The sequence below is a fragment of the Colletotrichum karsti genome, assembly GCF_011947395.1.
Source record: "Colletotrichum karsti strain CkLH20 chromosome Unknown Scaffold12, whole genome shotgun sequence".
Classification (NCBI taxonomy): Eukaryota; Fungi; Ascomycota; class Sordariomycetes; order Glomerellales; family Glomerellaceae; genus Colletotrichum; species Colletotrichum karsti.
The window spans coordinates 308053-331568 of NW_024065912.1; the positions used below are offsets into that span (position 1 = coordinate 308053).

At 54.1% G+C, this 23516-nt stretch overlaps 10 protein-coding genes across 10 annotated transcripts; 7 read left to right on the forward strand and 3 right to left on the reverse strand.

Moving 5' to 3' along the window:
• Window positions 1–229: 229 nt before the first annotated feature.
• On the forward strand, window positions 230–1324 carry CkaCkLH20_04491 (alpha-tubulin suppressor protein aats1; the record flags this gene model as incomplete). Its single annotated transcript, XM_038887210.1, has 1 exon — window positions 230–1324. The coding sequence occupies one exon, from the start codon at window positions 230–232 to the stop codon at window positions 1322–1324; it is 1095 nt and encodes a 364-aa protein (XP_038747376.1).
• An 86-nt stretch (window positions 1325–1410) lies between these two features.
• CkaCkLH20_04492 (uncharacterized protein) lies at window positions 1411–3053 on the reverse strand (the record flags this gene model as incomplete). Its single annotated transcript, XM_038887211.1, has 6 exons — window positions 1411–1551; window positions 1602–2209; window positions 2268–2480; window positions 2535–2682; window positions 2737–2874; window positions 2940–3053. 6 exons carry the CDS (start codon window positions 3051–3053, stop codon window positions 1411–1413), a joined length of 1362 nt encoding a protein of 453 aa, XP_038747377.1.
• A 393-nt stretch (window positions 3054–3446) lies between these two features.
• On the reverse strand, window positions 3447–5304 carry CkaCkLH20_04493 (uncharacterized protein; the record flags this gene model as incomplete). The annotated part of the gene is made up of 2 exons (XM_038887212.1): window positions 3447–5046; window positions 5117–5304. The coding sequence occupies 2 exons, from the start codon at window positions 5302–5304 to the stop codon at window positions 3447–3449; spliced, it is 1788 nt and encodes a 595-aa protein (XP_038747378.1).
• A 2099-nt stretch (window positions 5305–7403) lies between these two features.
• CkaCkLH20_04494 (alkaline phosphatase) lies at window positions 7404–9205 on the forward strand (the record flags this gene model as incomplete). The annotated part of the gene is made up of 2 exons (XM_038887213.1): window positions 7404–8595; window positions 8649–9205. The coding sequence occupies 2 exons, from the start codon at window positions 7404–7406 to the stop codon at window positions 9203–9205; spliced, it is 1749 nt and encodes a 582-aa protein (XP_038747379.1).
• Window positions 9206–12498: 3293 nt separating this feature from the next.
• Window positions 12499–13254, reverse strand: CkaCkLH20_04495 (uncharacterized protein; the record flags this gene model as incomplete). Its single annotated transcript, XM_038887214.1, has 1 exon — window positions 12499–13254. The coding sequence occupies one exon, from the start codon at window positions 13252–13254 to the stop codon at window positions 12499–12501; it is 756 nt and encodes a 251-aa protein (XP_038747380.1).
• Window positions 13255–14225: 971 nt separating this feature from the next.
• On the forward strand, window positions 14226–14713 carry CkaCkLH20_04496 (uncharacterized protein; the record flags this gene model as incomplete). The annotated part of the gene is made up of 3 exons (XM_038887215.1): window positions 14226–14339; window positions 14392–14455; window positions 14511–14713. 3 exons carry the CDS (start codon window positions 14226–14228, stop codon window positions 14711–14713), a joined length of 381 nt encoding a protein of 126 aa, XP_038747381.1.
• Window positions 14714–15187: 474 nt separating this feature from the next.
• CkaCkLH20_04497 (60s ribosomal protein l34) lies at window positions 15188–15886 on the forward strand (the record flags this gene model as incomplete). Its single annotated transcript, XM_038887216.1, has 3 exons — window positions 15188–15225; window positions 15335–15458; window positions 15698–15886. 3 exons carry the CDS (start codon window positions 15188–15190, stop codon window positions 15884–15886), a joined length of 351 nt encoding a protein of 116 aa, XP_038747382.1.
• Window positions 15887–16528: 642 nt separating this feature from the next.
• Window positions 16529–17258, forward strand: CkaCkLH20_04498 (uncharacterized protein; the record flags this gene model as incomplete). The annotated part of the gene is made up of 2 exons (XM_038887217.1): window positions 16529–16985; window positions 17050–17258. The coding sequence occupies 2 exons, from the start codon at window positions 16529–16531 to the stop codon at window positions 17256–17258; spliced, it is 666 nt and encodes a 221-aa protein (XP_038747383.1).
• Window positions 17259–18499: 1241 nt separating this feature from the next.
• CkaCkLH20_04499 (uncharacterized protein) lies at window positions 18500–20404 on the forward strand (the record flags this gene model as incomplete). Its single annotated transcript, XM_038887218.1, has 1 exon — window positions 18500–20404. The coding sequence occupies one exon, from the start codon at window positions 18500–18502 to the stop codon at window positions 20402–20404; it is 1905 nt and encodes a 634-aa protein (XP_038747384.1).
• A 540-nt stretch (window positions 20405–20944) lies between these two features.
• Window positions 20945–21418, forward strand: CkaCkLH20_04500 (uncharacterized protein; the record flags this gene model as incomplete). Its single annotated transcript, XM_038887219.1, has 1 exon — window positions 20945–21418. The coding sequence occupies one exon, from the start codon at window positions 20945–20947 to the stop codon at window positions 21416–21418; it is 474 nt and encodes a 157-aa protein (XP_038747385.1).
• Window positions 21419–23516: the final 2098 nt, after the last annotated feature.

A 23516-nucleotide genomic window follows, 5' to 3' on the forward strand; every position in this document is an offset into this window, starting at 1 on the left:
AAGGGTGACGGCGGTCGGCGTTCCGCTTTTTGAGCTGCGAAAATCACGGCGGAAGCGCGGGAATGATTGGCCGAGCAGCCCCTCTATTGAGCTGTTTAGATGCATGCGAAGAAACTGGTGGGGGACGAATGCTGCTTACAGTGATAATACTCTGTAATGCCCCCACCGAAGCTGCAGCTGGGAGTTCTAGACGGACTTCACGACACGACAAACGGACAAGAATCCCAAAATGTCGGTCCTCTTTGCGATCGGATCAAATGGCTCAGGCCAGCTTGGAATTGGCCATAAGGAGGACGTCTCCGTACCGAAGCAGGCCATCTTCTACCCTGACGAGCCCGAGTCTCCAGTAGTCAAGGTGGCTGCTGGCGGGAATCACACGCTGCTTCTGACGGAGTCCGGACAACTTTACTGGAGCGGAGATGCTACGAGCGGAGCATGTGGCCTTACTTCGACGACAGAGACGCAAGAACCCGTCTTTCAGCAAGTTCAACTAAGCAAGGAAGGGGTAGAGAACAGCGCCACAACGTCCCTCGTTGCCGCGACTTGGGAGGCGTCAGTTATCGTCCAGAAAGATGATGAGGGCAAGGCGACAAAAGTGTACAGCTTCGGAGCGGGACTGAAGGGCGAGCTTGGTCTCGGTGAGCTTCTGGTGCGCTCACCCTCAGCCACGCTGTTCAAGGAATTCCCGCCAGCTGGCACTGAAGTTGTCGACATCGCCGGATGCATGGGTCACGTCATCATGGTTCTGAGCAACGGTGAAGCCTACGGCTGGGGAAACGTGCGCAAGGGACAAGCCGGAAGCCCGGAGGCCGTCGTTCATTCGCCGCGGAAGATTGAGGGCGTCGACTTCAAAATCACCAGGGCTGTCTGCGGCAAGGACTTCAGCTGTCTCTTCGGCGACCCCGCCTCAGGCAAACTCGTCGTTCTCGGCTCTGACAAATGGAATTTCAAGTCATCAGCTCCGGCATCCGTGCCCCAGTGGCAGGACGTGGGCGCAAGCTGGGGCAACGTCTATGTGTTGAAGAAGGATGGGGAGCTGCTGGCCTGGGGTAGGGATGACCATGGACAGCTCCCGCCGCCGAGTCTCCCGAAGCTGTCCAAGATTGCCATTGGCAGCGAGCATGTTATTGCATTCACGGAGGACGGTAACGTGCTTGCCTGGGGTTGGGGAGAGCACGGTAACTGCGGCCCGCAGGTCGAAAACAACGATGTCAAGGGACGGTGGAATATCATTGCATCGTCGAGATTCATTCCACCTGGTTCTAAGATTACAGGTATCGGCGCTGGCTGCGCGACGAGCTGGGTGACCATCACAACCAGCTGAGCAAATGCGTCTGTATTTCGTCTATCTTCGCCATTCGTCTTCGGCGAGCACGCCAATGTGCCATGCCGGTCTTTTGACTTCTTCCATTACTCCCGATAGAACAACCCGAGACGTCTGACATCGGAAAGTGGTTGCGTGGGTGCCAAGCCTTCGCTACTGGCAGGTGTCGGGTCGACTTCTCCGTTCTCTTCGGCAACGGGACGGCCAAAGTGCATAAAAGATTGGTTCTGTATCCCGGCTTAGCTTTACTTCTCATGGGACGAAACACGAGACTTACGGGTTGGTTGCTGTGATCCCACTCCAACCTAGCCTCCTCCTCTGCGTCCTCGTCTTCCTCCCGCACTGGTTCCCAAGCGGTCTCATCATCCACGAACAACCCCTCGGAGCGCATAGTAGCGGGAGGCGGTCGCTGAGATGGCCGCAAATCAAACAACGAAGTTCTCGCCACCCCGCTCCTCGCAGCAGACGCCGCCGGTGGTGCTGGCGGTGGCGGCATGCTGTGCGCAACGGGCTGCTCAGGCGGCTCTGACGGTGCGGCGCTCTGTCTCCTGGATCCAGCGGCCGCCTCGAGTTGCTGCTGTGGTCTCTGCGGGGCCTTGCTACCGGCCCTGCCCTTCTTCGTTTTCTGCGCCGGATTGCCCCTCTCCCCGACTGTCATGAGAAGGAACTCGCAGTTGATGCCATCACCTTGGTATGCGAACTGGATTGGCCGGGCCGGTGCAGAGTATTTGGCGGAGAGCGAACTGCCAGCGAGGCCGGCGTGCTGGATGATGGCTCGGAAGTCTTTGACGCTGATGACGATGCGGAGCTGCTCATCGACCTCGATGTCTTCGAATTCTTCTATCTCAATGGCGATTGACGTGTGGAGTGGTTTCTTGAGAACCTCTGGTACCGATTAGAAATCACAAAGAGAAAAGAAAATCGAATCGTGGCAAGAACATACCGTCTGCGCTGGTTTTCTCCGCCGTGCCAATAAAGTTGACGTGCTCTCCATCTGATACGACCTCCAGATAATCGATGCCGGAGCCGAAGTGCTCCATGAGCTGCCTCAGGGTTCTCGAGGGGATCTTCCAGTGATGTACGGCCTCGTTTTTGTCAAAGGTCGCTCGGACCGGCACAGCGACTTCGAAAGACAATCTGTGCTCAGATGTGATGCCTGTAAATCATTAGCAACAGTTCAAATTCCATAGTCAGAAGGAGAGAAACGTACCATTCCTGAAGAAGAGCTTGACTATAAAACGGCTCTTGACGCCGGGGCCATCTTGAATTGCCACATCGCAGCGGTCGATCGACGTCTCCCTCTCGCGGTCCCTGCTGGGATCACCGCCGCCGCGACTACGGAAGATGTTGATGAGAGCCTGAAGAAGATCAGTCACATGCCTTTGGGGAAGAAGGGACAGGCTGCTACATACACGGGTGTATAGCGTGCAATAGAACTTCTCGCGGTACTGTGCAGTGCCCTCGAACTGGTACCGAGAGCAGAAGCGGGAGGTAGCCAGGGTGAAGCAGGCGTAGGCTGACTTTGATGAGTTGAGGGTAGATAAAAGCAGCTGTCATAGCATCAGAATTTGTGATCTTATGTGGTATCAAGGTAATGGTGACGGCGACGACAGACCTGATCCTTCTTTGCCTCCAGAGAGACTTCGTCGCTGAACTTGTTTAGGCAGGTGAGGACCTCGCGGAGAGCAGCGACGGCATCTTCGCTGAGCGTGAAATTCAGGACAGCCATCGCGGCATCCGTTGAGAAGAGTAGGAGTCAGTGTTATGATGTCATTGAAGCTGGAGTCATGGGTGTGAAGTTCGATTGAGAGATGTCGTTTGCACCAGCAAGACCCGGAAGACGCGCCCAGTCGCGTAAAGTGGTGGGGACCGCTGTGGGCCGATGCGGGGCATTTGAAGCACCTGGAACACTACGGGAGTGAGAACACTTCACAACTTTAGGTTAGGTGTAGGTACAGGGGCTTTTAGGGACGTGGCTAGCTACCTAGCTGCCCCGCCTAACTCAACCAACAACGTCCATGCACTCTTACGTCGCTTGTCTTCTCGAATTTCCGATTTGACGTAAATCGGTGATGAAGACGTTTTTACAACACGAAATCATATGAGAGAATGTATTAACTTATCAAGCCAGTTGGCGCCCCATATCCCTCGTCAATGAACGATATTGGTCTACAATCATCAAGGCCGCTGTCGAACCCTCTACTTCGCCCCAAAGGTTGATGAACATGCGCTCCTCCTCAGCTTCGTAATCGTTCCCTTTCCAAATCTCTCCCCGGTCTCCTCTGATGCACACCCTGAAGAACCTCAGGAGCTTCCGGAACTTCTCGGGGCTAGGTTCCCTTACCATATTCCCGGGGAGAGGGAAGAAAAGCTCCGGGTTCGTGTCGCTGAACAGCCAGGGTGATATCCCTTGAGACGGCAAGCTGAGCGAGAACCCGCCAGGTCGTAGATGGCAGCGTGTAAGCTCGATCCATTGCATAAGCTCACGCGCCCTAAAGAGCGTCAGGCCAAGCACCGTGAGGCTGGTCAGGTGCTTGAAGCCCTCTAGAGCACGTAGTACTCCAGCACGATCCTCGCCTGGCGAGGAATGGAAAGATATTGTTTCGAGATCCTTGACGTGTTTGGCGATCCTTTCGAGTTGTTTGTTCGACAGCCCGAAGGTCGTGTGAAGCCTCAAGTCCCGGAGGCAAGGCATTGCACAGACAGCTCCCAAAACGAGCCATCGGCGTTTTCCTTCGTGCAGCCAGTGTGTTCGTGACCACTCGCCTATGAACAAGTACTTGAGACGCTGGGACTTGAGGGCGCGATAGAAACCCTCGTGTCCTGCGGTTCCGTAGATGTGTAGTCTGTCGAGCCGTAGGTGACTCAGCGCGTCCGCAATTGCGGGCACCAGGAACGGCAGTCGGAAGACGTGCAAGCTCTTGAGGCTCTTACATGACATTAGCCAGTTCGCGATGGTGTTCCGGTGGTCCCTTGCCCAAGTTCGGAACTCATCCTTGGCATCTTCGGTCGATGTGTAGTTGTACTTCAAAGTCAACGAAGTCAGGTTCGTGAGAGCGGTGAGCACGTGCAACTCGCTCGGCGGTACGAAGAAGAACTGCAGTTCGAGTTCGCTGAGTTCGGTCTGCTTGGCAAGAGCTTCCAAGACTCTCAACTGGCCACTGAGGGAGCATTTGAACGAGCGGAGCTGGTCTGGTTTGAGATGGGAAACGAGGTAAGCTAACTCAAAGGTGTACTCCATGTTAACCTCAACGAACGCCAAGTTCCTGAGCTTTGGGAGGTTGTTGATGATGTCGGCCGCGCCGTGCAGCTCACTGATAGAATCTATAGATAAGCTCACCAACTCAGGACACGAGGAGATGGCGGGAACGAGCTCAGTCCATGTTCGGGTCGTGAGCTCTTTGAGCATCACGCGTAAACCTTGACTATTTGAGAACCGCACTAGGCGGTCGAGCAAGCACCCAGCGACCAATGGTGGACGCCAGCCGGGTAAAAGATATGGTAGCATGCTGCGGTATTCCGTGTATCCCAGGTCACGTACGAACGGTGCCAGCTCCTTCTCTCGGTCCAAGTTCACCAAGAGAGCTCGTAAATTGTGGGTGTCAAGACGGCGCACATACGTGAGGTACGGATGTGAAGTAGGATATAGGTTCGATATTATGGAGAGCCAGAGGCTCTTCGACTCGCGACTAGCCCAGCTTGAGCATGGGTTGAACTGTTGGCTAGCACCTGTTAGCTTAAGATTAGAGGGTATCCAGAGGTCTCAGATCCTGGATAGTATCAGGGGTTTACCTGTAAAGTTGTCTCAGCGCTGGTTCTGCATGCGCTTTGCTGAGGCGTGCGCAACTGGCCAGCGTTTCGTGGTATCCGAGGAGAGCAAGTTGGTTAAAGATGTGACCCCAGATATCCATGTTGAAGGTTGCCTCGACGGGCGTGACCTGAGCGAGGCCACGAAATAGGCCACGGAATCTTGAAGGCATTACGGGTATAATGTAGATGGTATCTTAAAATAGTTCGAATAAGGCTTCAGAATCTGTGTAGCTTCACCAAAAGTCTGTAAGACTTTAGAGGCTGTTGTCTCTCAGAGGGGTTGAGCAACACTTTCTTCGTAGTTCGTGATCAGGTAGTCGACACAAAATTAAAAGTTCGAGGAAGATTTTTGAAATACACACTGAAACTAAGCATTTGAATAATTAGTGAGTACCCAGTCCAACCATATATAGATTGTGAAATGACTTTCAAGGTTCACTTGCTAACTTCTTCTCTCACCCAAGCACATATCAAACCTAAAACAGACAGTCGGGTTCAGGTCCCAAATCCCACGAGAGCTTGAGGCCGGACGGGGCAACATATCATCAAAGTTCATTGATAGATTTAACTTAATATAGTCTTGCTCCCATACCCAAATGATGTGCAAAGTCTACTGCTTCCCTGTCCGCAACGCTCCCCAGGCCCAATTCCTCCAACTGACAGCTGCTCGTCGGGTGTACCTTGACAGCTCCAGTGGCAAGAGTCGCTTGTGTACATCGACTCAATGTTGTGCTGTCCAGGAAGACAAGTTTCCGGCATGACGAATGGAACATCGTTCAGAGCGCCGGCCTCCCAAGCTGCAGGCTGGTTGATCCGGTGTAATTCTTCAAAAATCAGATGACAAGAAGTATCAAAGAGAAGAAGAGGATTATGGTGACATGTAGGTATGAGAAGGACGTAGGTACACATGGTCGATTTGCAGTCGTCCGGGACTCGCCGATGAGCTCGCCAGGAGCATTGCCTGTTGTATTGAGAGGTATGTGAGAAAGAAAACCATCACAAGTTTATAGCTTAGAATACGGCGATATAAGATTGAACTCGAGGCCTTGGATTTTCGCCTCTTGGATCACACCAATCTTAGCAAACTATCGCTTAATTCTTCGCGTGTGACATTTTCATACACGATGTATCAGTTAAAACATATCGAATAACAAGCCCGATGTGGAAGTGGAAAAATAGACATCATGTACGGGAGTTTGAACTACCTCCTGAAAGCTGACACTCGATGTACAGCTCAGCAACTAACACCACGGCATTTACACTGCCCAAAGGGTGACGCCTTCGCCCTCATCTCAGGAGTAAAACCAAAACCGAGCTCATCAGCCGTCTCACCAGAGATAATCCGCACAACAGGACGCAAACCGGAAAGCGGGTGAAATAACCGCTACGTTTCACCCGTCAAAGACACACAAACCACATGTCTCTGAACAACCAAACAAACGGTCGCCAATCCCGACACTACCCTCTCACCCAACCACAAACCGCCAGCCCATACCGGATTCAGTTTCGCTGGCATCGCAGATCTCCAATCCCCACGAAGCCCGTTGGCTTAGCTTTTCCCCGCAGATGCCACCTGATCCCCCCCATCCAAGCCAGCTACCGGCGCAGGTGACAACTTCCTCCACGGATCGTTCACCGACCAATTTTCAGGTAAGCCCTTATTAGAAGAGGCTGTGTGGAAAGGAATGTGAGGCCAAAGGAGATGAATCAACCTTTGGGAAAAGAAGAAAAAAATACTCCGTCTCAACTCTGATATGCGTGCCGAAAGTAATCTGAAAAGAAACATCGGTTGACCACGGGACGAAGGGTGCGTGATGTCACGGAACGCGTTTGGTTGGACCTCGAGGCCCCCGCAGTCCCTTCTTGCCCTGCAGGAAGCGTCCGTGACCTGTTACCCAAACAGGCCTGGAGCTTGCCCCCCCCCAAGGGTGCCGCCGGTACATCGGTCGCGCTACGTCAGGAGGGTATGGTGCTATCTTACACCGACCGACCTGGACCTGGATGTCCCCTTACCAGCCCCCGTCATAATCCCGTCAGGTTCCAGGTTGATAAGAGTCAGCACAACTTCAAAACCTCACCCTTTTCTCCCCGAAACCTGCGACAAGAACTGAAGCAGCTTGTCACAGACGCGGCAAGACTTGCCAAACGTTCAAAATGGTAAGGAATTTTCCCCATCTCCTCCCCATGACTAGGAAACAAACAAAACAAACTTTCCACCAGAGAAACCTTCTCCAGGGAAGAAGCATCATAGAAACACAACAGAGACACGATGGCTAACATGACGAACAAAAAGTCCTCCGAAAGGTCGCCCCTCCTCAACGAGGACGACAACGACAACCGCCGCCGCCGCGAGCAATCCAACCCCGACGACGCCTCGGACGATGCCGACCCCCAGCCCCCCGGCCCTTCGCGCCTGCGCGAGATAATCCTCTTCATCTGGGCCCTCTTCGCGACCGCCGCCGTCATCGTGCTGGCCGTCTGGTCCCAGCACCGCAACCAGACCGGCGGCCAGTTCCGCCACCCGGGCAAGCGCAACCTGATCTTCATGGTCTCGGACGGCATGGGCCCGGCCTCGCTGTCGCTGACGCGCAGCTACCGCCAGCACGTCGAGGGCCTGCCCGAGGGCGACGTCCTCACGCTGGACAAGCACTTTTGGGGCTCCAGCCGCACGCGGTCCTCCAACTCCCTCGTCACCGACAGCGCGGCCGGCGCGACCGCCTTCTCGTGCGGCAAGAAGAGCTACAACGGCGCCATTTCGGTTCTCCCCGACTACGAGCCCTGCGGCACGGTGCTGGAGGCGGCGAAGCGGGCGGGCTTCATGACGGGTCTGGTCGTGACCACGGACATCACCGACGCGACGCCCGCGTGCTTCGCGAGCCACGTCCTCACCCGCGCCATGAACGACGACATTGCCCTGCAGGAGGTCGGTGCTGGCCCGCTTGGTAGAGTGGTGGACATCATGCTCGGCGGCGGACGGTGCCACTTCCTCCCCAACGGAACCGAAGGCAGCTGCAGACTCGACAACGAGGACGTTGTGGCCAAGGCGCAGAAGGAGTTCGGCTGGAACTACGCTGGCGACCGCAAGGCTTTCGACGCGCTGAATCTGGGCGAGAAGGTCAGCTTCCCGCAGCTTGGTCTCTTCGCGCCGGGCGACATCCCATTCGAGCTTGACCGCCGCAACATGAGCGACGTCTACCCGAGTCTCAGCGAGATGGCGAAAACTGCCATTCGTGCGTTGGAGAAGGCGACCGAGAACAGCGACAAGGGTTTCTTCCTGATGATCGAGGGCAGCAGAATCGACCACGCCGGCCACATCAACGACCCCGCCGCGCAAGTCCATGAGGTTCTGGAGTACGACAAGGCTTTCAAGCACGTGTCCGACTTTGTCAAGAACAGCAAGACTCAATCCCTTTTGGTGGCCACCAGTGATCACGAGACCGGTGGCCTCGCGACCGCACTGCGTAAGTCAGAACCGACGACTTGTCAGAGCACAGATCGCTAACATGAACAACAGAGGAGCCTGGACACTTGCCGGTCTACAACTGGTACCCCCGCCAGCTCGCCAAGGCCACTGCCTCCGCTGAGTTCCTGTCCAAGAAGTTCATCCAGCACGTCGCGAGCAACAAGTCCAAGAGCAAGGACGACCTCAAGAAATGGGTCAACGAAAAGCTGGTCGTTCCCGGTCTGGGTATTCACGACGCCCACACGGAGGAGCTCGACGCGCTGGTGAACAACCCCGGCGTGTCTGTGCAGACCTTTGCGGCCATGATCAGCCTCCGCGCGCACATCGGATGGAGCACGCACGGCCACACGGCGGTGGACGTCAACGTCTACAGCACCGGCGGAGCGGACGCGATGAAGATCCGCGGCAACATCGAGAACATCGAGATTGGCCAGTTCTTGCGCAACTACCTCAACGTCGACGTCGATGCCATCACCGACGAGCTGCGGGAAAAGATGAACGTGAAGCAGCTGGGTGCCATGAGTCTGCAGCAGACGCCCGCGGCCATGGCCGAGGACCCAAGCAGCTGGGCCGAGGGACAGGAGTATGCTCACCTCTTGAAGGCCTGAGTTGTGCGAATCGATTTTCTGACCTGGGCATTTGGCATAACTGGAGTTCATGAGCGTGCATTTGGGGCATGGGGCTGGAGAGCTGGTAGGCTTGACCAGTCTAATCTTGGCAGCAAACGAAGGCTGGAAGCATTGTATGAACACATTCGAATGGAACCACATTATCGTAATGTTTGTGTGTGCTGGATGATCGTCATCGCAAGTTGATCTGTTTGGCGCTGTCGATTCTAACGGTTGGCCAGGGCTTCGAGGTGCATATCATTCTGGTCACGTTTTACTTGAGGCGGTAAAGGACGAAGAGGAGTAAGAAGAAGAATGGCGACAGCAAGCATGGCCGGCAAGCAGGGAGACCATTCCCCTAGGCCTGTTGTTGTCTGTCGAAGTCGATCACAAGACAAAGAGGAGTGGTACGATGTGTCCGCCCCCGGATCTCTGAGATGGTGCCCTCGTCGATGTTATTCTGATCAGCTTGACCTGAAATGCGTTCCCATTCGCTGTTTTCCGCTTTCAGCCTCAAGGAGTTGGCCGACAAACCTTGGCGTTGGCTCTTCAGCCGCTTCTTCCCTTGTTCGTATGGTCGAGTGCCGCGGAGTCGGGCTTCCTCGCCTATCGACCTGCGCCATGTAATATGATTTGAGGGGGTAACTAGTGGGCACGACGCTATTGGATGTGTAGACGAGAGTCGGTGCACAAAGACTCTTTGACCGTCCAGATCTGCGGTGCCGTATCTCATCACAACCAGCCCTGTGTTGACCCTGGCCAACGGAGCCCTGTTTTGCTCATTTGGGGGCCGTTTGCTTGTTTGCCAAAGCCGTGAGATGCAATGAGCGATTGGTGCGAAATGTATACCACCTTGGGAGTACACGATACCCCTGTACTCTGTACGACTGAAAGGATCAGCGGGGAGGGGGAAAAGAGGCAACAGAGTTTGCTTCCTCAGGTAGGAGCAGTAAACCCCGGTGCAGCATGAAAACCACCAACAGTTTGCAGCTTGGATCTTTTGGGGGTACGTGGTGGCTTTCGGAATCTTCGTGACGGGCCGAAGTGCTAACTGGGATCGTTGTCCGAAGGCTATTGTCTAAGCGCCCGAGACCGAGGTAATGAGAGCTGCGCATACCCATAATCTTAGCTTGGGGCTGTCGATTGGTTGGTGTAATGGTCTGGTCGGCGGGTGATGACATTCACGAACGCATGGTTCTTCTGGAGACGGCCCACCTTCCAAGTTTGTGACGCATACCGACGAGCAAGAGCGATGCCTTCTTTGGGGGTTGAGAGAGAGGGTATTCTGTGAAGTATTGGTCAGTACTTTACGGCCGGTATGCTTCAGGAAATAAAACAAACTCGGATTCTCCGTCATCGGTCACCTGCGACAAGCCGGCCCCGGCCCCCGTCGCCTCGGCGGATGTGCTCTTCATTCGATGGGGTCCAAAGACCGCGGTCAGTCCACTCACGCCCCTAGACAACGACCACAATAGCAATGCAGCTTCGGAGTGTGAGGCAGCAAACGCCCGTTGAGACCGGGCTACCTCCTCGTGCCGGGGCGAATATGATGTCGAGTCCCGTCGGCTCGAATGCAACTCTGGAATATGGAGGCCTTATTGGCGTGATGGGCTGACAGCCTCGAGTCCGAGCCGCGCTCACTAAGCCTAGACTGCGCATCTTGGTCAGAGGGATGGAGTATGGCCCCCGCGTTCACTGGTTACCGACGGAGTGGAAGCGTGATAACCGGGAAGCGAGCAGGTGGTCTGAGTGATGGTAGCAGCATCGGCAGGCAAGCAAACATCGCCAGGCTGGGGGATGGCCATATCGAGACATACTTATCGTACTTGATTGGCAGGCACCACCCGTCGTTGACGAGTTCTCGCCAGCCGAAATAATCTTGGAGGGTAGGATCGATGTAGGCAGCCATATGATAGATGCATCATCGGCGTGATTTTGCGAGGCGACTGGGCTCTGTTGGTGGCCATGATAGGCCGAAGTACTATGCGTTGTGGCATACAGCACCTCCGATCGAGGCTTCTCGGGTCGCACGTGCTGGTATGGTCTCGAAAACATGACCGGAGCTCTGTTGTCAGTTGACAAAATCTTTGGATGAACGCACACGCCTGCATGACACCCCTGGTCCGAATCACCCAGACCAAACGACAATGATTGCCTCCAACAAGGAGTCGAAGGTCGTACGTGTTGCAGACTCCGTTCTGGGGCTTCGGACTGCAAGACCAGGGTCCGTGGAGAATGGACGTGATAAAAGTGACAACAAGTAAACCGGCGAGGACGCGCGGGGGCGGAGGGCGAAGGGCGGAGAGCGAAGGGCGGAGGGCGAATCGTCAATTACCAGCCAATCTCGGGCGTGGCGTTCCCTACCCGGGCCTGCATTATCTGCTTTAGGAATGTTGTTTGCTACCTTACCAGAAAGGAAGCCAACCGGAGCTTGTCATGGGGGTCGTCGGGTGTGTGGGAAAATCGTCACAGTGTGCGTGTTGCGGACGTGCGAAGTTGGAATTCGCGGGTCCAGTTGATACTGTGCCGCGGACCTCATTCCGATGCCGATGCGTGTAAGTCCCAACGGCGTGGATGGCGTGGAAATGGAGACGGAAAGCGCACATAGATATTTGGCAGTTCGACGTTGTCGGAAGAGCAAAGAAAAGAGTTGCAGCGGTGAAGTCTGCGAAATAACGGCAGTTACAATGATGAAAGCTGTCCGGGTCTCTTGTTACGTCATACCCAGCATTCGGCATGCCGCCCAGCTACCTCGATCCTTCCCCCGAGTAGCTGGTAGGGAGCGCATCACACAAGCAACAACATCGGAAGGAGCCCATTTGATCATACGCTGGTGTCATGTTGTGCTCTAGCTATGGTACGCCCAATCCGGGACTTTGCTCATCATGATGAACCCCAGTGTCCATCGCATGCCCAAACCACAAGAACAGCCGCCTCCCATGCTGCCGCACCCTTTTTCATAGAGTAACTTGACCTCCAAAGGCATGATGTCGAGGCCACCAACAGGAAAAATAGCAGATGCTGAATAAGTCCGAAACGCCCTGGTCGCCCTCCAAACGCCCTGAAAATATGACATGCCTGCCCGCCCAACCAGCCCCACCTGTCGCCATGTCCCAAGTCTCTGCGTGAGACTATGAAGTATATCGACGTGTCTGCTCCTTTTCTCCCATTTTTGTTCGGTGTAGCGCGTGAAGGTTGATGTAAGTGGCCAAAGTCGATTAGCTCGGAGGTGTTCAAGGCAGGTCAAACTCGTTGGCCGTGTACTCGTTATGCGTGTCGACTTGGCCTTCATCCTACATGACCGTAGAGGACAGCAGCCGAGCGTCGACGTCGTCCATGGGCAGCTCCATGCTACCGCGAGCCTCCATGCCTTGTAACCGCGACTCCATGTTCTGGAAGCGGGGCTCGTACGCTCCGGTACGATTCTCGAGGTTTTCCAACCGCTTGTTCATCGTTTCGAGGACCTGTTCGATGCGCAAGAATCCCTGGGTCATGTCATGGTTCAGGCGGTCGATCTTGTTCGTGAAAGAGCGGATGGATTGGGCGAGGGGAGTGTTCTCCTGGCCAGGAGGGGCTGTCGCGACACGAGGCTCGTGGTTGTGGCTGCCCTCCTGAACAGCGAAGCGCCACTGGTTGCCGAGTTGAACCTCGCAGACGGCCTTCGCGCGCCAGGGGCAGTCGACCTTGCGCGTAGAGGGATTGCGCTTTTTGGCGGTGCTGCTGTACTTGACGCCGCCGCGGTCGCAAACCAAGTCGTAACGGGTGGGCTTGCCGTCGCGGTAGTTGGAGGCGCGCAACTTGACGACACCGTAGCCCTGGTCCTTTGCGACGCGCTGAATGGACGACAAGAGGTCTTCGAAGGTTCGGTATATACCTTCAGGCGGTGGTAAAAGCGCCGGCGCAGGCGCGCTCGACATGACCACGGAAGAATCCAGCTTGGCGGTTGTGAAGGGATCGTTGGGGAAAATGGTGTTGAATGACGAGTCCGTAAGAAAGAGGACGCGCCGGAAAGAAATGATTGAGGGGTTTGAAGTGAAACGGAAGTGCAGGCGACGGGTATTTGTTGGTTTTGGCGAAGAGGCAGCTTCCGATGGATAATAGCTGTTCGTGACGGATGCCAGGAGACACGGAGAGGTTGGAGTCAGAGAATTCCAATCCGCACGGTCTGAACTAGGTTCGCAGTTAATCCGCCCTCCGGTAACCTTTTAGCGAGCAACCGGGAGGTCAGCTTCAAGGATCCAGCTGCAAGGCCAGTTAGCTTGGCGCGGCAGCGTGCCTCGGGCTTGCAAGTACCTGTACCTACCTTTTTTCGTGAAAACTGCACAATCTCAACCGGAGATGCGCGCCACTTCCACACTGCAGCAAGTCGTGTTTGAGTGGTCTGATAGACGAGTTGATAAAAGTTATCTCATTTGTTTTGTCGCCGATCCGCTTTTATTTGTTTCCCCCTGCCCCTTTGATAATTGTCTCCCTGAGAGGTACCTAGAGATTCGACCCCAATGACCCAACTCACGTGATCTTTGCTCCCGGTACGTACCTCCCCTGGGGCGGGAAGAAGTGGGACTTGAGGCGGTTCCGCACCAACCACCTCTAGTGTCCCTGACTGGCATCCCGCTCATGGGAATCTACATTGCTTGGAGACGATTCTGGCCCGTACTTGCGCTGTCACTGTGCCAGGTATCAGGCGTGTCATTCAACTACCAACAGACCCAAAGTAGTGCGTTGCATGAAAGAGCAGGTTTGCGTAGCTGCTGCCCTTGATTCCGGCGCCGCGCAAACATCTCCGTGCCGTATCTGGACATTGCCCGATTGTGACTGCGCCCGAAGCTCTGCATCTCTCCGCTCACCCTACACCCGACCCCTATCAGCTCAATACTGATACTCGGACCGAGAAACTTGACTTCTTTTTTCGATCCGGTCTACCAACTCTGCTCTGTCTTTTCAGGCATTGGCGAGGGACCCGGCACCGTCGAGCTTTTTCTCTTACGGATCTGCCTTGCCGTCACGCTACACGTACATCATGGCGAGCAACGGTCCGACTGGTAGCTCTGGACCTGGCGCTCCGGGCAACGATGCATGGGACGAGGAACACCTCGAGCAGGCGTTGAACCAACTGAAGCTCCTTCATATTCAGGTTCGCTCACTTCTGCGGCACCGCCTTGTATTCTAGCTAATCCTTTTCACAGCTTAGAGGACTGCGGACGACGATCCCACGAATGATGGAACCTTTGTCAGCTCAACAACCATCTCGTACGTACTCCCTCCCTCCCTTACACATTTCCTATTGACTAACCATTTGCTTCAGCTCAAGCCAAGTTTAGTGCGTTCATGGGGTCAGTCGCCGCGGCCAAGAAAGAGGTGCAAGACTTTCAGGAATTACGGAAGAGTGAGGACATGACCAAGATCATGGACCACGCAACAAAGCGTAGGCAGGAAGAGCCCAACGGCATTAAGGCCTGGCGCACGACGGATCACCCAGACTGGATGAATGTAGAACCGTCGTCATAAGGCTGGCATAGGTGCGGTTTGGGTGATACATGGCGTTGGCGGTTTGCAGGAAAAGGATTATCTGGCGTTGCTTTGTAGGTAATGGTGACGGCGTTTTCTGGATCAGGACGTTGGGAACGCATCGCGAAAATATGCATTAGATGGTTTGGAATAGAATTCTTTGGTTTCCAGGACCCGATTGCAAGTTTGCATATATCATCTGCACGACTGACATGAAGCAAGAATGCAGACGACCTCGATCGAGCAGTACAACACAGAGGCATTGAGGGGAGACGCTCCAGGTCGAAAATTGTTAGTGCAGGCGCTCAGAGCACGTGAGACGGGCTGGGTGGGGCGCCGCTTAGGTGACCAATGAGGGCGGATCCACCAATTTTGCTCTTTCCCACAATCCTAACATTTCGACAAAATTTCCACCAGCTTTGCGACTCACGATTCTGCTCAACTAACGTCCGCAGCACCCATCAATCAGTCACAATGGCCGGAGCCCGTGTCACCTACCGCCGCCGTAACGGGTGAGTTCTCGTCCTGGCAGTCAACTTATCGCGATCGAATTATCGAGAGTCGACTTGTTGTCCGCATTTTCCGCGTGCACGTCGGGATACTAACTCGCGAAATTCACAGCTACAACACCAGGTCCAACAAGACCCGTATCGTCAAGACCCCCGGTGGCGAGCTTCGCGTCCTCCACATCAAGAAGCGCGGCACTGCCCCCAAGTGCGGTGACTGCGGTGTCAAGCTGCCTGGCGTAAGTTCGATCCAAAACACCACCGCCGAAGCGAGAATCGAGGAGCCGTCTAGGAGCGCATGGAGTCATCGGAGGAGCTACGGAACATGTCGATGGATATGCGGGAGGACTACGGCAACGTCACCGCCCGCGAGAGAGACGAGGAATGAATTCCGACCGGCGCTCCCAGATGACACCCACGATCTCGAATTTACGGACGGTACGACGAATGACGATGATCGCTAACAAGACCAAACCAGGTCCCTGCCCTCCGCCCCCGCGAGTACAGCCAGCTCAGCAAGCCCAAGAAGACCGTCCAGCGCGCCTACGGTGGCTCGAGATGCGGTAACTGCGTCCGTGACCGCGTCGTCCGCGCCTTCCTCATCGAGGAGCAGAAGATCGTCAAGAAGGTGCTGAAGGAGCAGAGCCAGTCTGACAAGAAGAAATAAATTGCCAACACGTCTCTTCTTGCGTCAACGTCAAAACCAAAGCTGGCCGGAATGGGAAATTAGGGGTTGGTTCATTGCTTAGGTGTTCATTAAGGGCAAAAGGAACTGCATGATACACAAGAATCGTCGGCCACAGGCGGATTGATGACGGTTCGTCTGCTGCTGTGCGTTAGGGCACTTTTAGGCCTCGATACCTGAATGAAAACGGAAATCGAGCCCTTTCAACTTGTTTTGGTCATGTGGGATTTTTTTCTTTTCGTTGCTCTTCGTGACGACCCCGCGGTTTTCGGTCAAGGCGCCAAAAAGTGGTTACAAAAACCCAGCATCGGAATTATGACAGCGAATTGAACTTTTGGCACATGCGCTCTCCCATTTATCAAACGCCGTGTTAACTCGCCAAGTTGTTAAAAGGCAGTGTCCTCTCAACCGTTTGTGGCTTCCCCGCCATCTCGTATCGGACGTGTGCCATTTCAGCGTACCTTAGCCTTGTAATCATGACGTTCAAGAACTACTGAGGCACCTCTGCCAAAAATTTCGTCCCTGGCCTGCACTCAACCTTCCACATCACAACCCTGAATCGCCCAACGACATCGTCTTAAGCTCGGCTTGCGAACCTTGGTGCGAGGATTTTCAGATTGCACGATGAGCTCCTCCGCCGGCACCCGGCTGCTCCGCGCATTTGCGCGCGCCCAACGGACAATCCCTCGATCCCTTCCGCGAGCTCCCGCAGCACCATTACGACCTGCCGCAACACCCCCGCAAGTCGCATGTCTACGAAGCCAATTCCACACAATCTCTTCAAGATCGAAAAAGAACAAGACAAACGAATACGAAGGAGGAACCGACTTCGAGCAATTGGACGTTCTTGGCGGCGCCCCGACACCCTCGACATCGATTGATGTTTGCATGTCGGACGGCTTCTCCCTGAACAGCGGCGTCAAGATCTTGGACGGAAATGGCGCCCTTCTTGTCGGCGGTGAGGCATTCGAATGGCGCCCATGGGAGGCAAAAGGATCGATGAATCTGATCAACGCCAAGGGCCAGTTCGAGCTTCCCGCAGAGGTTTTCGGTGTACTGGAACTACTGTGGCCACGACCTGGTAAGGCCTCCGAATGATGGAACACGGTGTGCAACGAAACATGAAGCTAACGTGGCCTTCTCAGATCTTTTGATTCTCGGTGTCGGCCCCAAGATTGTACCACTCGCCCCTGCAACGAAAAAGCACCTCAGCTCGATCGGGATTCGTGTCGACGTACTGGACACAGGAAACGCAGCATCACAGTTCAATCTGCTTGCTACGGAGCGGGGCGTTGACGATGTTGCGGCTGCCTTGATTCCCCTTGGATGGGTCGAGGGCAAGGGCGCTGCGTGACGTGCTCACGACGGGGGCATGTCTAACTCGAGTCATGATGTTCAGAACGGATTGCCTGGGCTGTAGCAAGAGGTACACGTGGAAGGGAAGAAGAGGCCAACACGACAGTATCACGATGATCCTCAAGGTGGAAGTGGGCTGGCATGGAGCATCGAGATCCGGTCATCGGCGCTTTGTGCGTTCTTCCGACTCCTCCGTCCGATGCGATCCTCTGGCTGCTGAGGATTCGATGAGGGATGTCTCGGTTCATCCAACAAACGTGCAGCCATTCTGACCATCCCATATTTTGCTCTCAACGATCACAGCTGCGAGCATCGCGGGACACGAAAGCTCTGCAAAGAATTATTATTGTAATATAATCTCATGTACAAATAGTACTCCATCGTTCATCTCGAAAAGTACGTAATCAACCTCGCAAGTCCCTGCGCCGTCTGATTCACAGCGATGTTCCAATTGGTCAGAAATTCTAGTGACTAGAAGCGCCAATGACAGCGTTTTCCCGGGCCCAGGTGGAGGGAGGATGACGAACTGTTGGCCGAGAATGGGCAATGACATAAATTACCTAAAAGGCAAAGTTCGGTGCACTTCTCTCCACCAAAGTATCCGCTGCCGGGTGGTCCAGTCCAGCTCTTCTGTGAGGCTCGCACTCTCACTCTCAGGCGCGCAAGTTTCTTACCTTATCTCCCTTTCCCCAGTTGCAAGAACCATTCTAGAAACGGGTTCCTACCGTAGGAACGGCCTATTCCGACCACGTTCTGGCTTGCCTCGTCTCAGTCGATCCCCTCAGATCCCGACGGCACCTCCCCCGCGCTGTCCTCATAAAAGCTCTCCCCTGCAGTGCTTCTGGGCCTTGTGCCCAGTTGTACCCAGCAGGTGCGACGGAGAGAAACCGCAGAAGAGGGAGCTGCAACTAGGGCTCTGACTTGGAAGCGACTTTCCCGATTTTGAGTCACATTCCGGAGGCAGCATCTCATCGTTATCATACATCTATCTTTGCCCACACTCCTTCTCTTGTTTATATCTGACCCAATCACGGCTTGTTGGAGATCGTCGGACTACATACCCTGTCCGACCCAACGCAGAAGACTGCCGCTTTTTTTGCAGCGCACTACTTTCAGAGATACCCATACCCGCGCTTTATTCCTCTGTTGATTCTTATTGTCACCCATTTATTCGGTGTACCGGCTACCCTTGGTGGACGCGTCTTGGACCAGCACGTATTCCGGACACCCTCGGCCAAAATGGCAGACCAACAACAGGCTCGTGGCTGGTGGTTCACCAATCCTCACGACCCCGAGACCACGGATCCGACACTACTCAAACAGAACTCGGAGATCCGCACGTACAAGACGGAACGCTACACTTACGCCGGCATCCGCACGTTTTACAGACGACACCCTCAGGCCGACCAGCTACCCAAGCCGCCCATCCCATTGCTGGTGTTTATTCACGGTTTGGGTGGCTCAGTGGCGCAATTCCACCCCTTGCTGACGAGCCTTGTTCACATCTCATCATGTCTGGCGATTGACATGCCCGGATGTGGGCGCTCCGAGTTTAGCCAAACAGCATGGGACGCCTACTCCACGGAATCTCTTGTGGAGCTACTAGAGGTCATTATCGACGAATACCGCCAAAAGGAACCTGATCGTAATATTGTCCTCGTCGGCCACAGCATGGGCACTGCTCTGTGCGCTCAACTCACAAGCCACAACGCACCTCGCAAGTCGGACTTGCGCAAGCACATCGTTGGACTTGTCGCGATTTGCCCGTTGGCTGGGCCTCCGCCGGAAAAGAGGACGGCGTCTTTTCGGAAATTACTTTGGGTTCCGGGTTGGCTGTTCAATCTGTGGAGGCTATACGACCGATGGGGAGGGCCGCGGAGTGTCAGTGTTAGCCGATTCGTCGGCCCCGAAGCAGATTTTGAACTTCGAAAGCTACAGGATCGATTCAACAACCAGAGCCGCACGCCGGTATGGCGCCGCATGGCCTGGGGCGCCCTGCCGACTACTTTCGAGAATGGCGTCGCAAAGGGAGGCGTGGCCGGCAAGCATATTTGGGCCGGTGTCGATGTCCCTGTATTTCTCATCGGAGGAGAGGCAGACAACTTAACTCCTCCAGGGGAAGTCCACAAGATCGAAGAGTACCTCTCAGGGAAGGCGCCTCTTTCACCAGAAACCGGTTCAGAGGACGGCGAGACCCTTGTCGACGCTGCCGCACCAGTTAATGCATCGAGCAGCCCCAGCGACCATATGCCCGAAAGCATAGACGACATTCGAGATGAGGATTTCCAGCGCGACAGACGACTGAACGAAGACGCAGACATGGCTCATGAGGACCCCTCTACACCCGAAGAATCATCACCGGCAAATCTCCCGCCTCAGCCTAAACATCCAACCAAGGTTGTCAGGTCGATCATTTTGCCCAAACCTGCCAACCATTCTCTGCTCTTTACGCCTTCCACCGTGAGGATTGTGGCGGGCAAAGTCTCGGACTTCCTTGCTGCCCATGTTACAGGTCGATTCTCGTTGGGGTGGCAGCTGCAGTATCTCTCTCGCGAGGGCAAGTGGGATGTGAAGAACCTGGCCAAGTGGAAGAAGGTCGTGCCAGTATCTCACCCCATCGGTCCCAAAGGCGAGCCGGCCATCTTCAGAGCGATGAAGACATTGCGGGAGGTAGATGACGTGCACTGCCCTGCAGAGTTCGTGAAGAACTGGGGAGAAATCATCAAGGATGTTGTTGATATCAGTCATGACCAGCCGGTCTACGATCCTAGAAGCATGGAGAAGGGCGGCGTGCGATACCACAAATTCGCCACGGTATCCAAAATTCCTCCTACGGAAGCCGAGGTCGCCACGTTCGTGGGTGTCGTTGACAAGCTGAGGGAACAGCAGAAAGAGAGGGCCGAACAGGAGGGATGGAAGGAGATTGATGGACAGAGCCAGGTAATTGGCGTCCACTGCCACTACGGCTTCAACCGCACAGGGTATTTCATCGTGTGCTACCTGGTTGAGCGGTGCGGGCTTGAGGTGCAGGAGGCGATCGACACGTTTGCGAAGGCGAGGCCTAATGGAATCCGTCATTCGCATTTCTTGGACTCGCTGTTTGTACGATACTCGGAACTGAAGCAGAAGGGAACGCAGGAGTAGTCATAAGGTTATTCGCCAGCGATGCGTCGGAAGGTTGTCTTTAGGCTTGGTTTTGGGTGGAATTGGAACCAGCATATTTAACTAATGATAAATGCTCTTGTTCTCATGTCTTGATTTTTCATAGGCCGCACTGAATCACACCCTTACCCGGACAGAACGACGACGGCGACAACAATGACCGCAATAATAGCGATGATAACGATGATAGGGTGTTACGGTCTTCAAAGTCCAGCTTTCAGATGGGTGAACCGAGGTGTCTCTCATGGTTAAGTTTACGTCGATATCGGGCCCATATTGACGCAAAGGTTCCTACCTTGGTTGGAGGAACTGCGCATCCACCTCTTCGTTTTCTACTATAAAACCCCCTTGCACCTCTTCTAGACGTAAGGAACTGATATTTTCACATCCATTCTTATCGTTTGCTCCCAGTAGTCGAGATACACACCTCCAGAATCTACGCGCAACAAACACATTATCTACCCGCGACACATCACCGAGAACTTAAGACAACGTTTCACCAAACCAAAACAAGCCTACAAAATGCATCGCTTCAGATCTTGCGCATTCAAAGCCCTCTCCGGCACCGTTGCCGCCAGAACCGTCCCGCCTCAGACATCGCGGCCCTTCACAACCACAACACCCGCCATAAGACGTCCCATCCCCGACGTCTCCCACAGCGTCTCCTATCACTCCCATCAGACGATCCACGTCTCCGAGATCGAGGGCGAGATCTCCCGCATCCAGGGCCTGGTCAAGAGCGTCAAGGCCGTGACGGGCCGCATCGAGAAGCACGTCCAGGAGCGCGGCGGCGACGACGACGGGCGCCGGCTCTCGGGACCGCTGTACAACAACAGACGGACGAGGAAGGTGGCGGTCAGGGTTCCCTCCACGCCCGCGCCCGTCGAGTGCGATGGCGACGACGAGGTTCCTGAGAGGTTGAAGGTCGTTAATCGGGAGCTTATGGAGGCTGTTGAGAGATTGAGGGAGGTTGACGGCAAGTTTCAGAGCCGTTAGGGGGCTGGGCAGACGTCGGTTGCTTTGGATGACTTGGACATATAAGCAAGTTTGCGGTTTGGAGTGGTTTCGTTCGAGCACTGGAACGAATCGTTGGTGTTATCTGGGCTATATGAAATGGGGTTTATTTGATTCTCATGGCTAGTATAACGATTCTCGAGCAAACCTTTCTAGACGCCTTGGTTCAAAGTCAGTAGCAGCTCATCATCAAAATTACATTGCTGATTCATCAACCCAGAACTCAATATCATTTTCCATAAGTCCCTTTCGTTTGGTGTGTGTTGGCGTTGTTGTTCGAAGCTGTTCTAGAATTACATCCAATAATCGAAAGCTGTTTCATTGCCTACCTAGAGTTAAGCCTCCCTCTGACTCTTCCAGCTCAAACTTTTCGGAAAAGATGTTACAGTGTACAGTGGCTAATACACAGGTTTGAAGGTCTTTCGGCTTGGGAAGCCTCTTATCCTTTTGGGACAGAGAGGTTACAAAGTGACATCTACTACCTTAAGGCTGTAGTCAAGTCAGTTCTACCACTCCAGAACTCATTCTTATTCTGTTTGCTGGCGTGAGCTTAAAGTTGCCCTATGAGCTGAATTAGATGGACAGCTTTGGAATGTGGTATTAAATGAAAGCCTGGTCTTTTGTTCTTTGAGATTGATCAACCCTTCTGAGCCCGAGTCATCGAAATCGGCAACCTGTACAGTCACACCAGCAAAACTACTGCGTATCCATTTGACTGATATTGAAGCTGTGAAGCTGAGGGTCAGACATATTTGCTGCTAAGTTCTTCAGGACTTTGTCAACCTCAAACGTAACAAAAGATGTCCTTGCCAAAGAGGTGCAGGTTGTATGTACCATTGGCTGAGACTGAGTCGTGGAGTCCAAAGGGCTCACCAGGACGGACCACAAATGACACATACGTGGGTCGAAATGCCCTTGCACCACCAATCACAGCTGCATTCCTGTGCCCAAACCTGCAACAGCACCGCTGGCTAGGGTTTCAAACTTGGATAACAAGGCAACGTGTCCACAACTCGAGGCTTCTTATTCCTCAATCCGACCGTCCCCGTCAACAATTCCAATCAGCTCATTCGAGCTCATCCCCGATGGCACAATTGGCTAGCGCGTCAGACTGTTAATCTGGAGGTTGGTGGTTCGAGCCCACCTCGGGGAGCAACAGTGGTTAAATCCCACCTGGGAATCATTTCTTTTGCCTTTTTGCTTGATTTGTCTTGCGAGGTGACGAAGCGACTGCTCGCCTTTCTTTTGATTGTTGTCTGGGTCATGCCGCGGTCTTCATGTTGTACTAATGATCGCGCCGTCGCTATTGTATGTTCTACTGCTGATTCTTGAAGGCTGATTTTAAGTTATTAGCTTTGTTGTCATACTGATGAACCGATGATCCCGTCGGACGAACCCTCCGTGTTCTTCCCCGCCGTCCCGAGAAATGGGCCCCACTCCGGTTCCGGCAGCAGTCGGTAGCAGATTAGATGCGAAGTTTCTGCAAACGACATATCACTGTCGTGCAAATTCAAGGTCACCCCTTTGTTTGATTGCCATCAGTCAAAATTCTCGATTGATGGACTTGGAGCAAACTGCTTATTCAACAACCCGTACGTATGAACTGTCATCCCCCAATCGTTAGAATTCTCTCTTTGTTCTTCAAAGAGTGTCGATGCGATAAATGCTGGCTATAAGCCAGAATCAGGTCAGGATCTTCCAGGAAATGTCTAATTTTCTCGCGGAAGACGCAAAACGTTCATGCTCGATCAGCATGGATAAAGAGATTTGGAGGCAAATGGCGCAGTTATGATGCGTGGAGGAGGGCAGGGCGGCGCAATAACATCTCTTTGATGAATCAGTGGCTGAGCAGATTCTGGAAGCCGCGGTGGTCGCCTGTCAAAAAGTGAGTCTAAACCGCTTCAAGTCTATCAACGCCTGATCTCCTCCGGATGTCATGAACTTTGGAAATCTAGAGCTACATCAACAGCTCGCTTAGACGGGATTTTCGGGACACGAGCCTTAAACGGCGACACAGAAGACCTGCCGGCTCGCCTTTATCGCGCCAACCCATGTGTCTACGGCACTTACTGTACTTGCA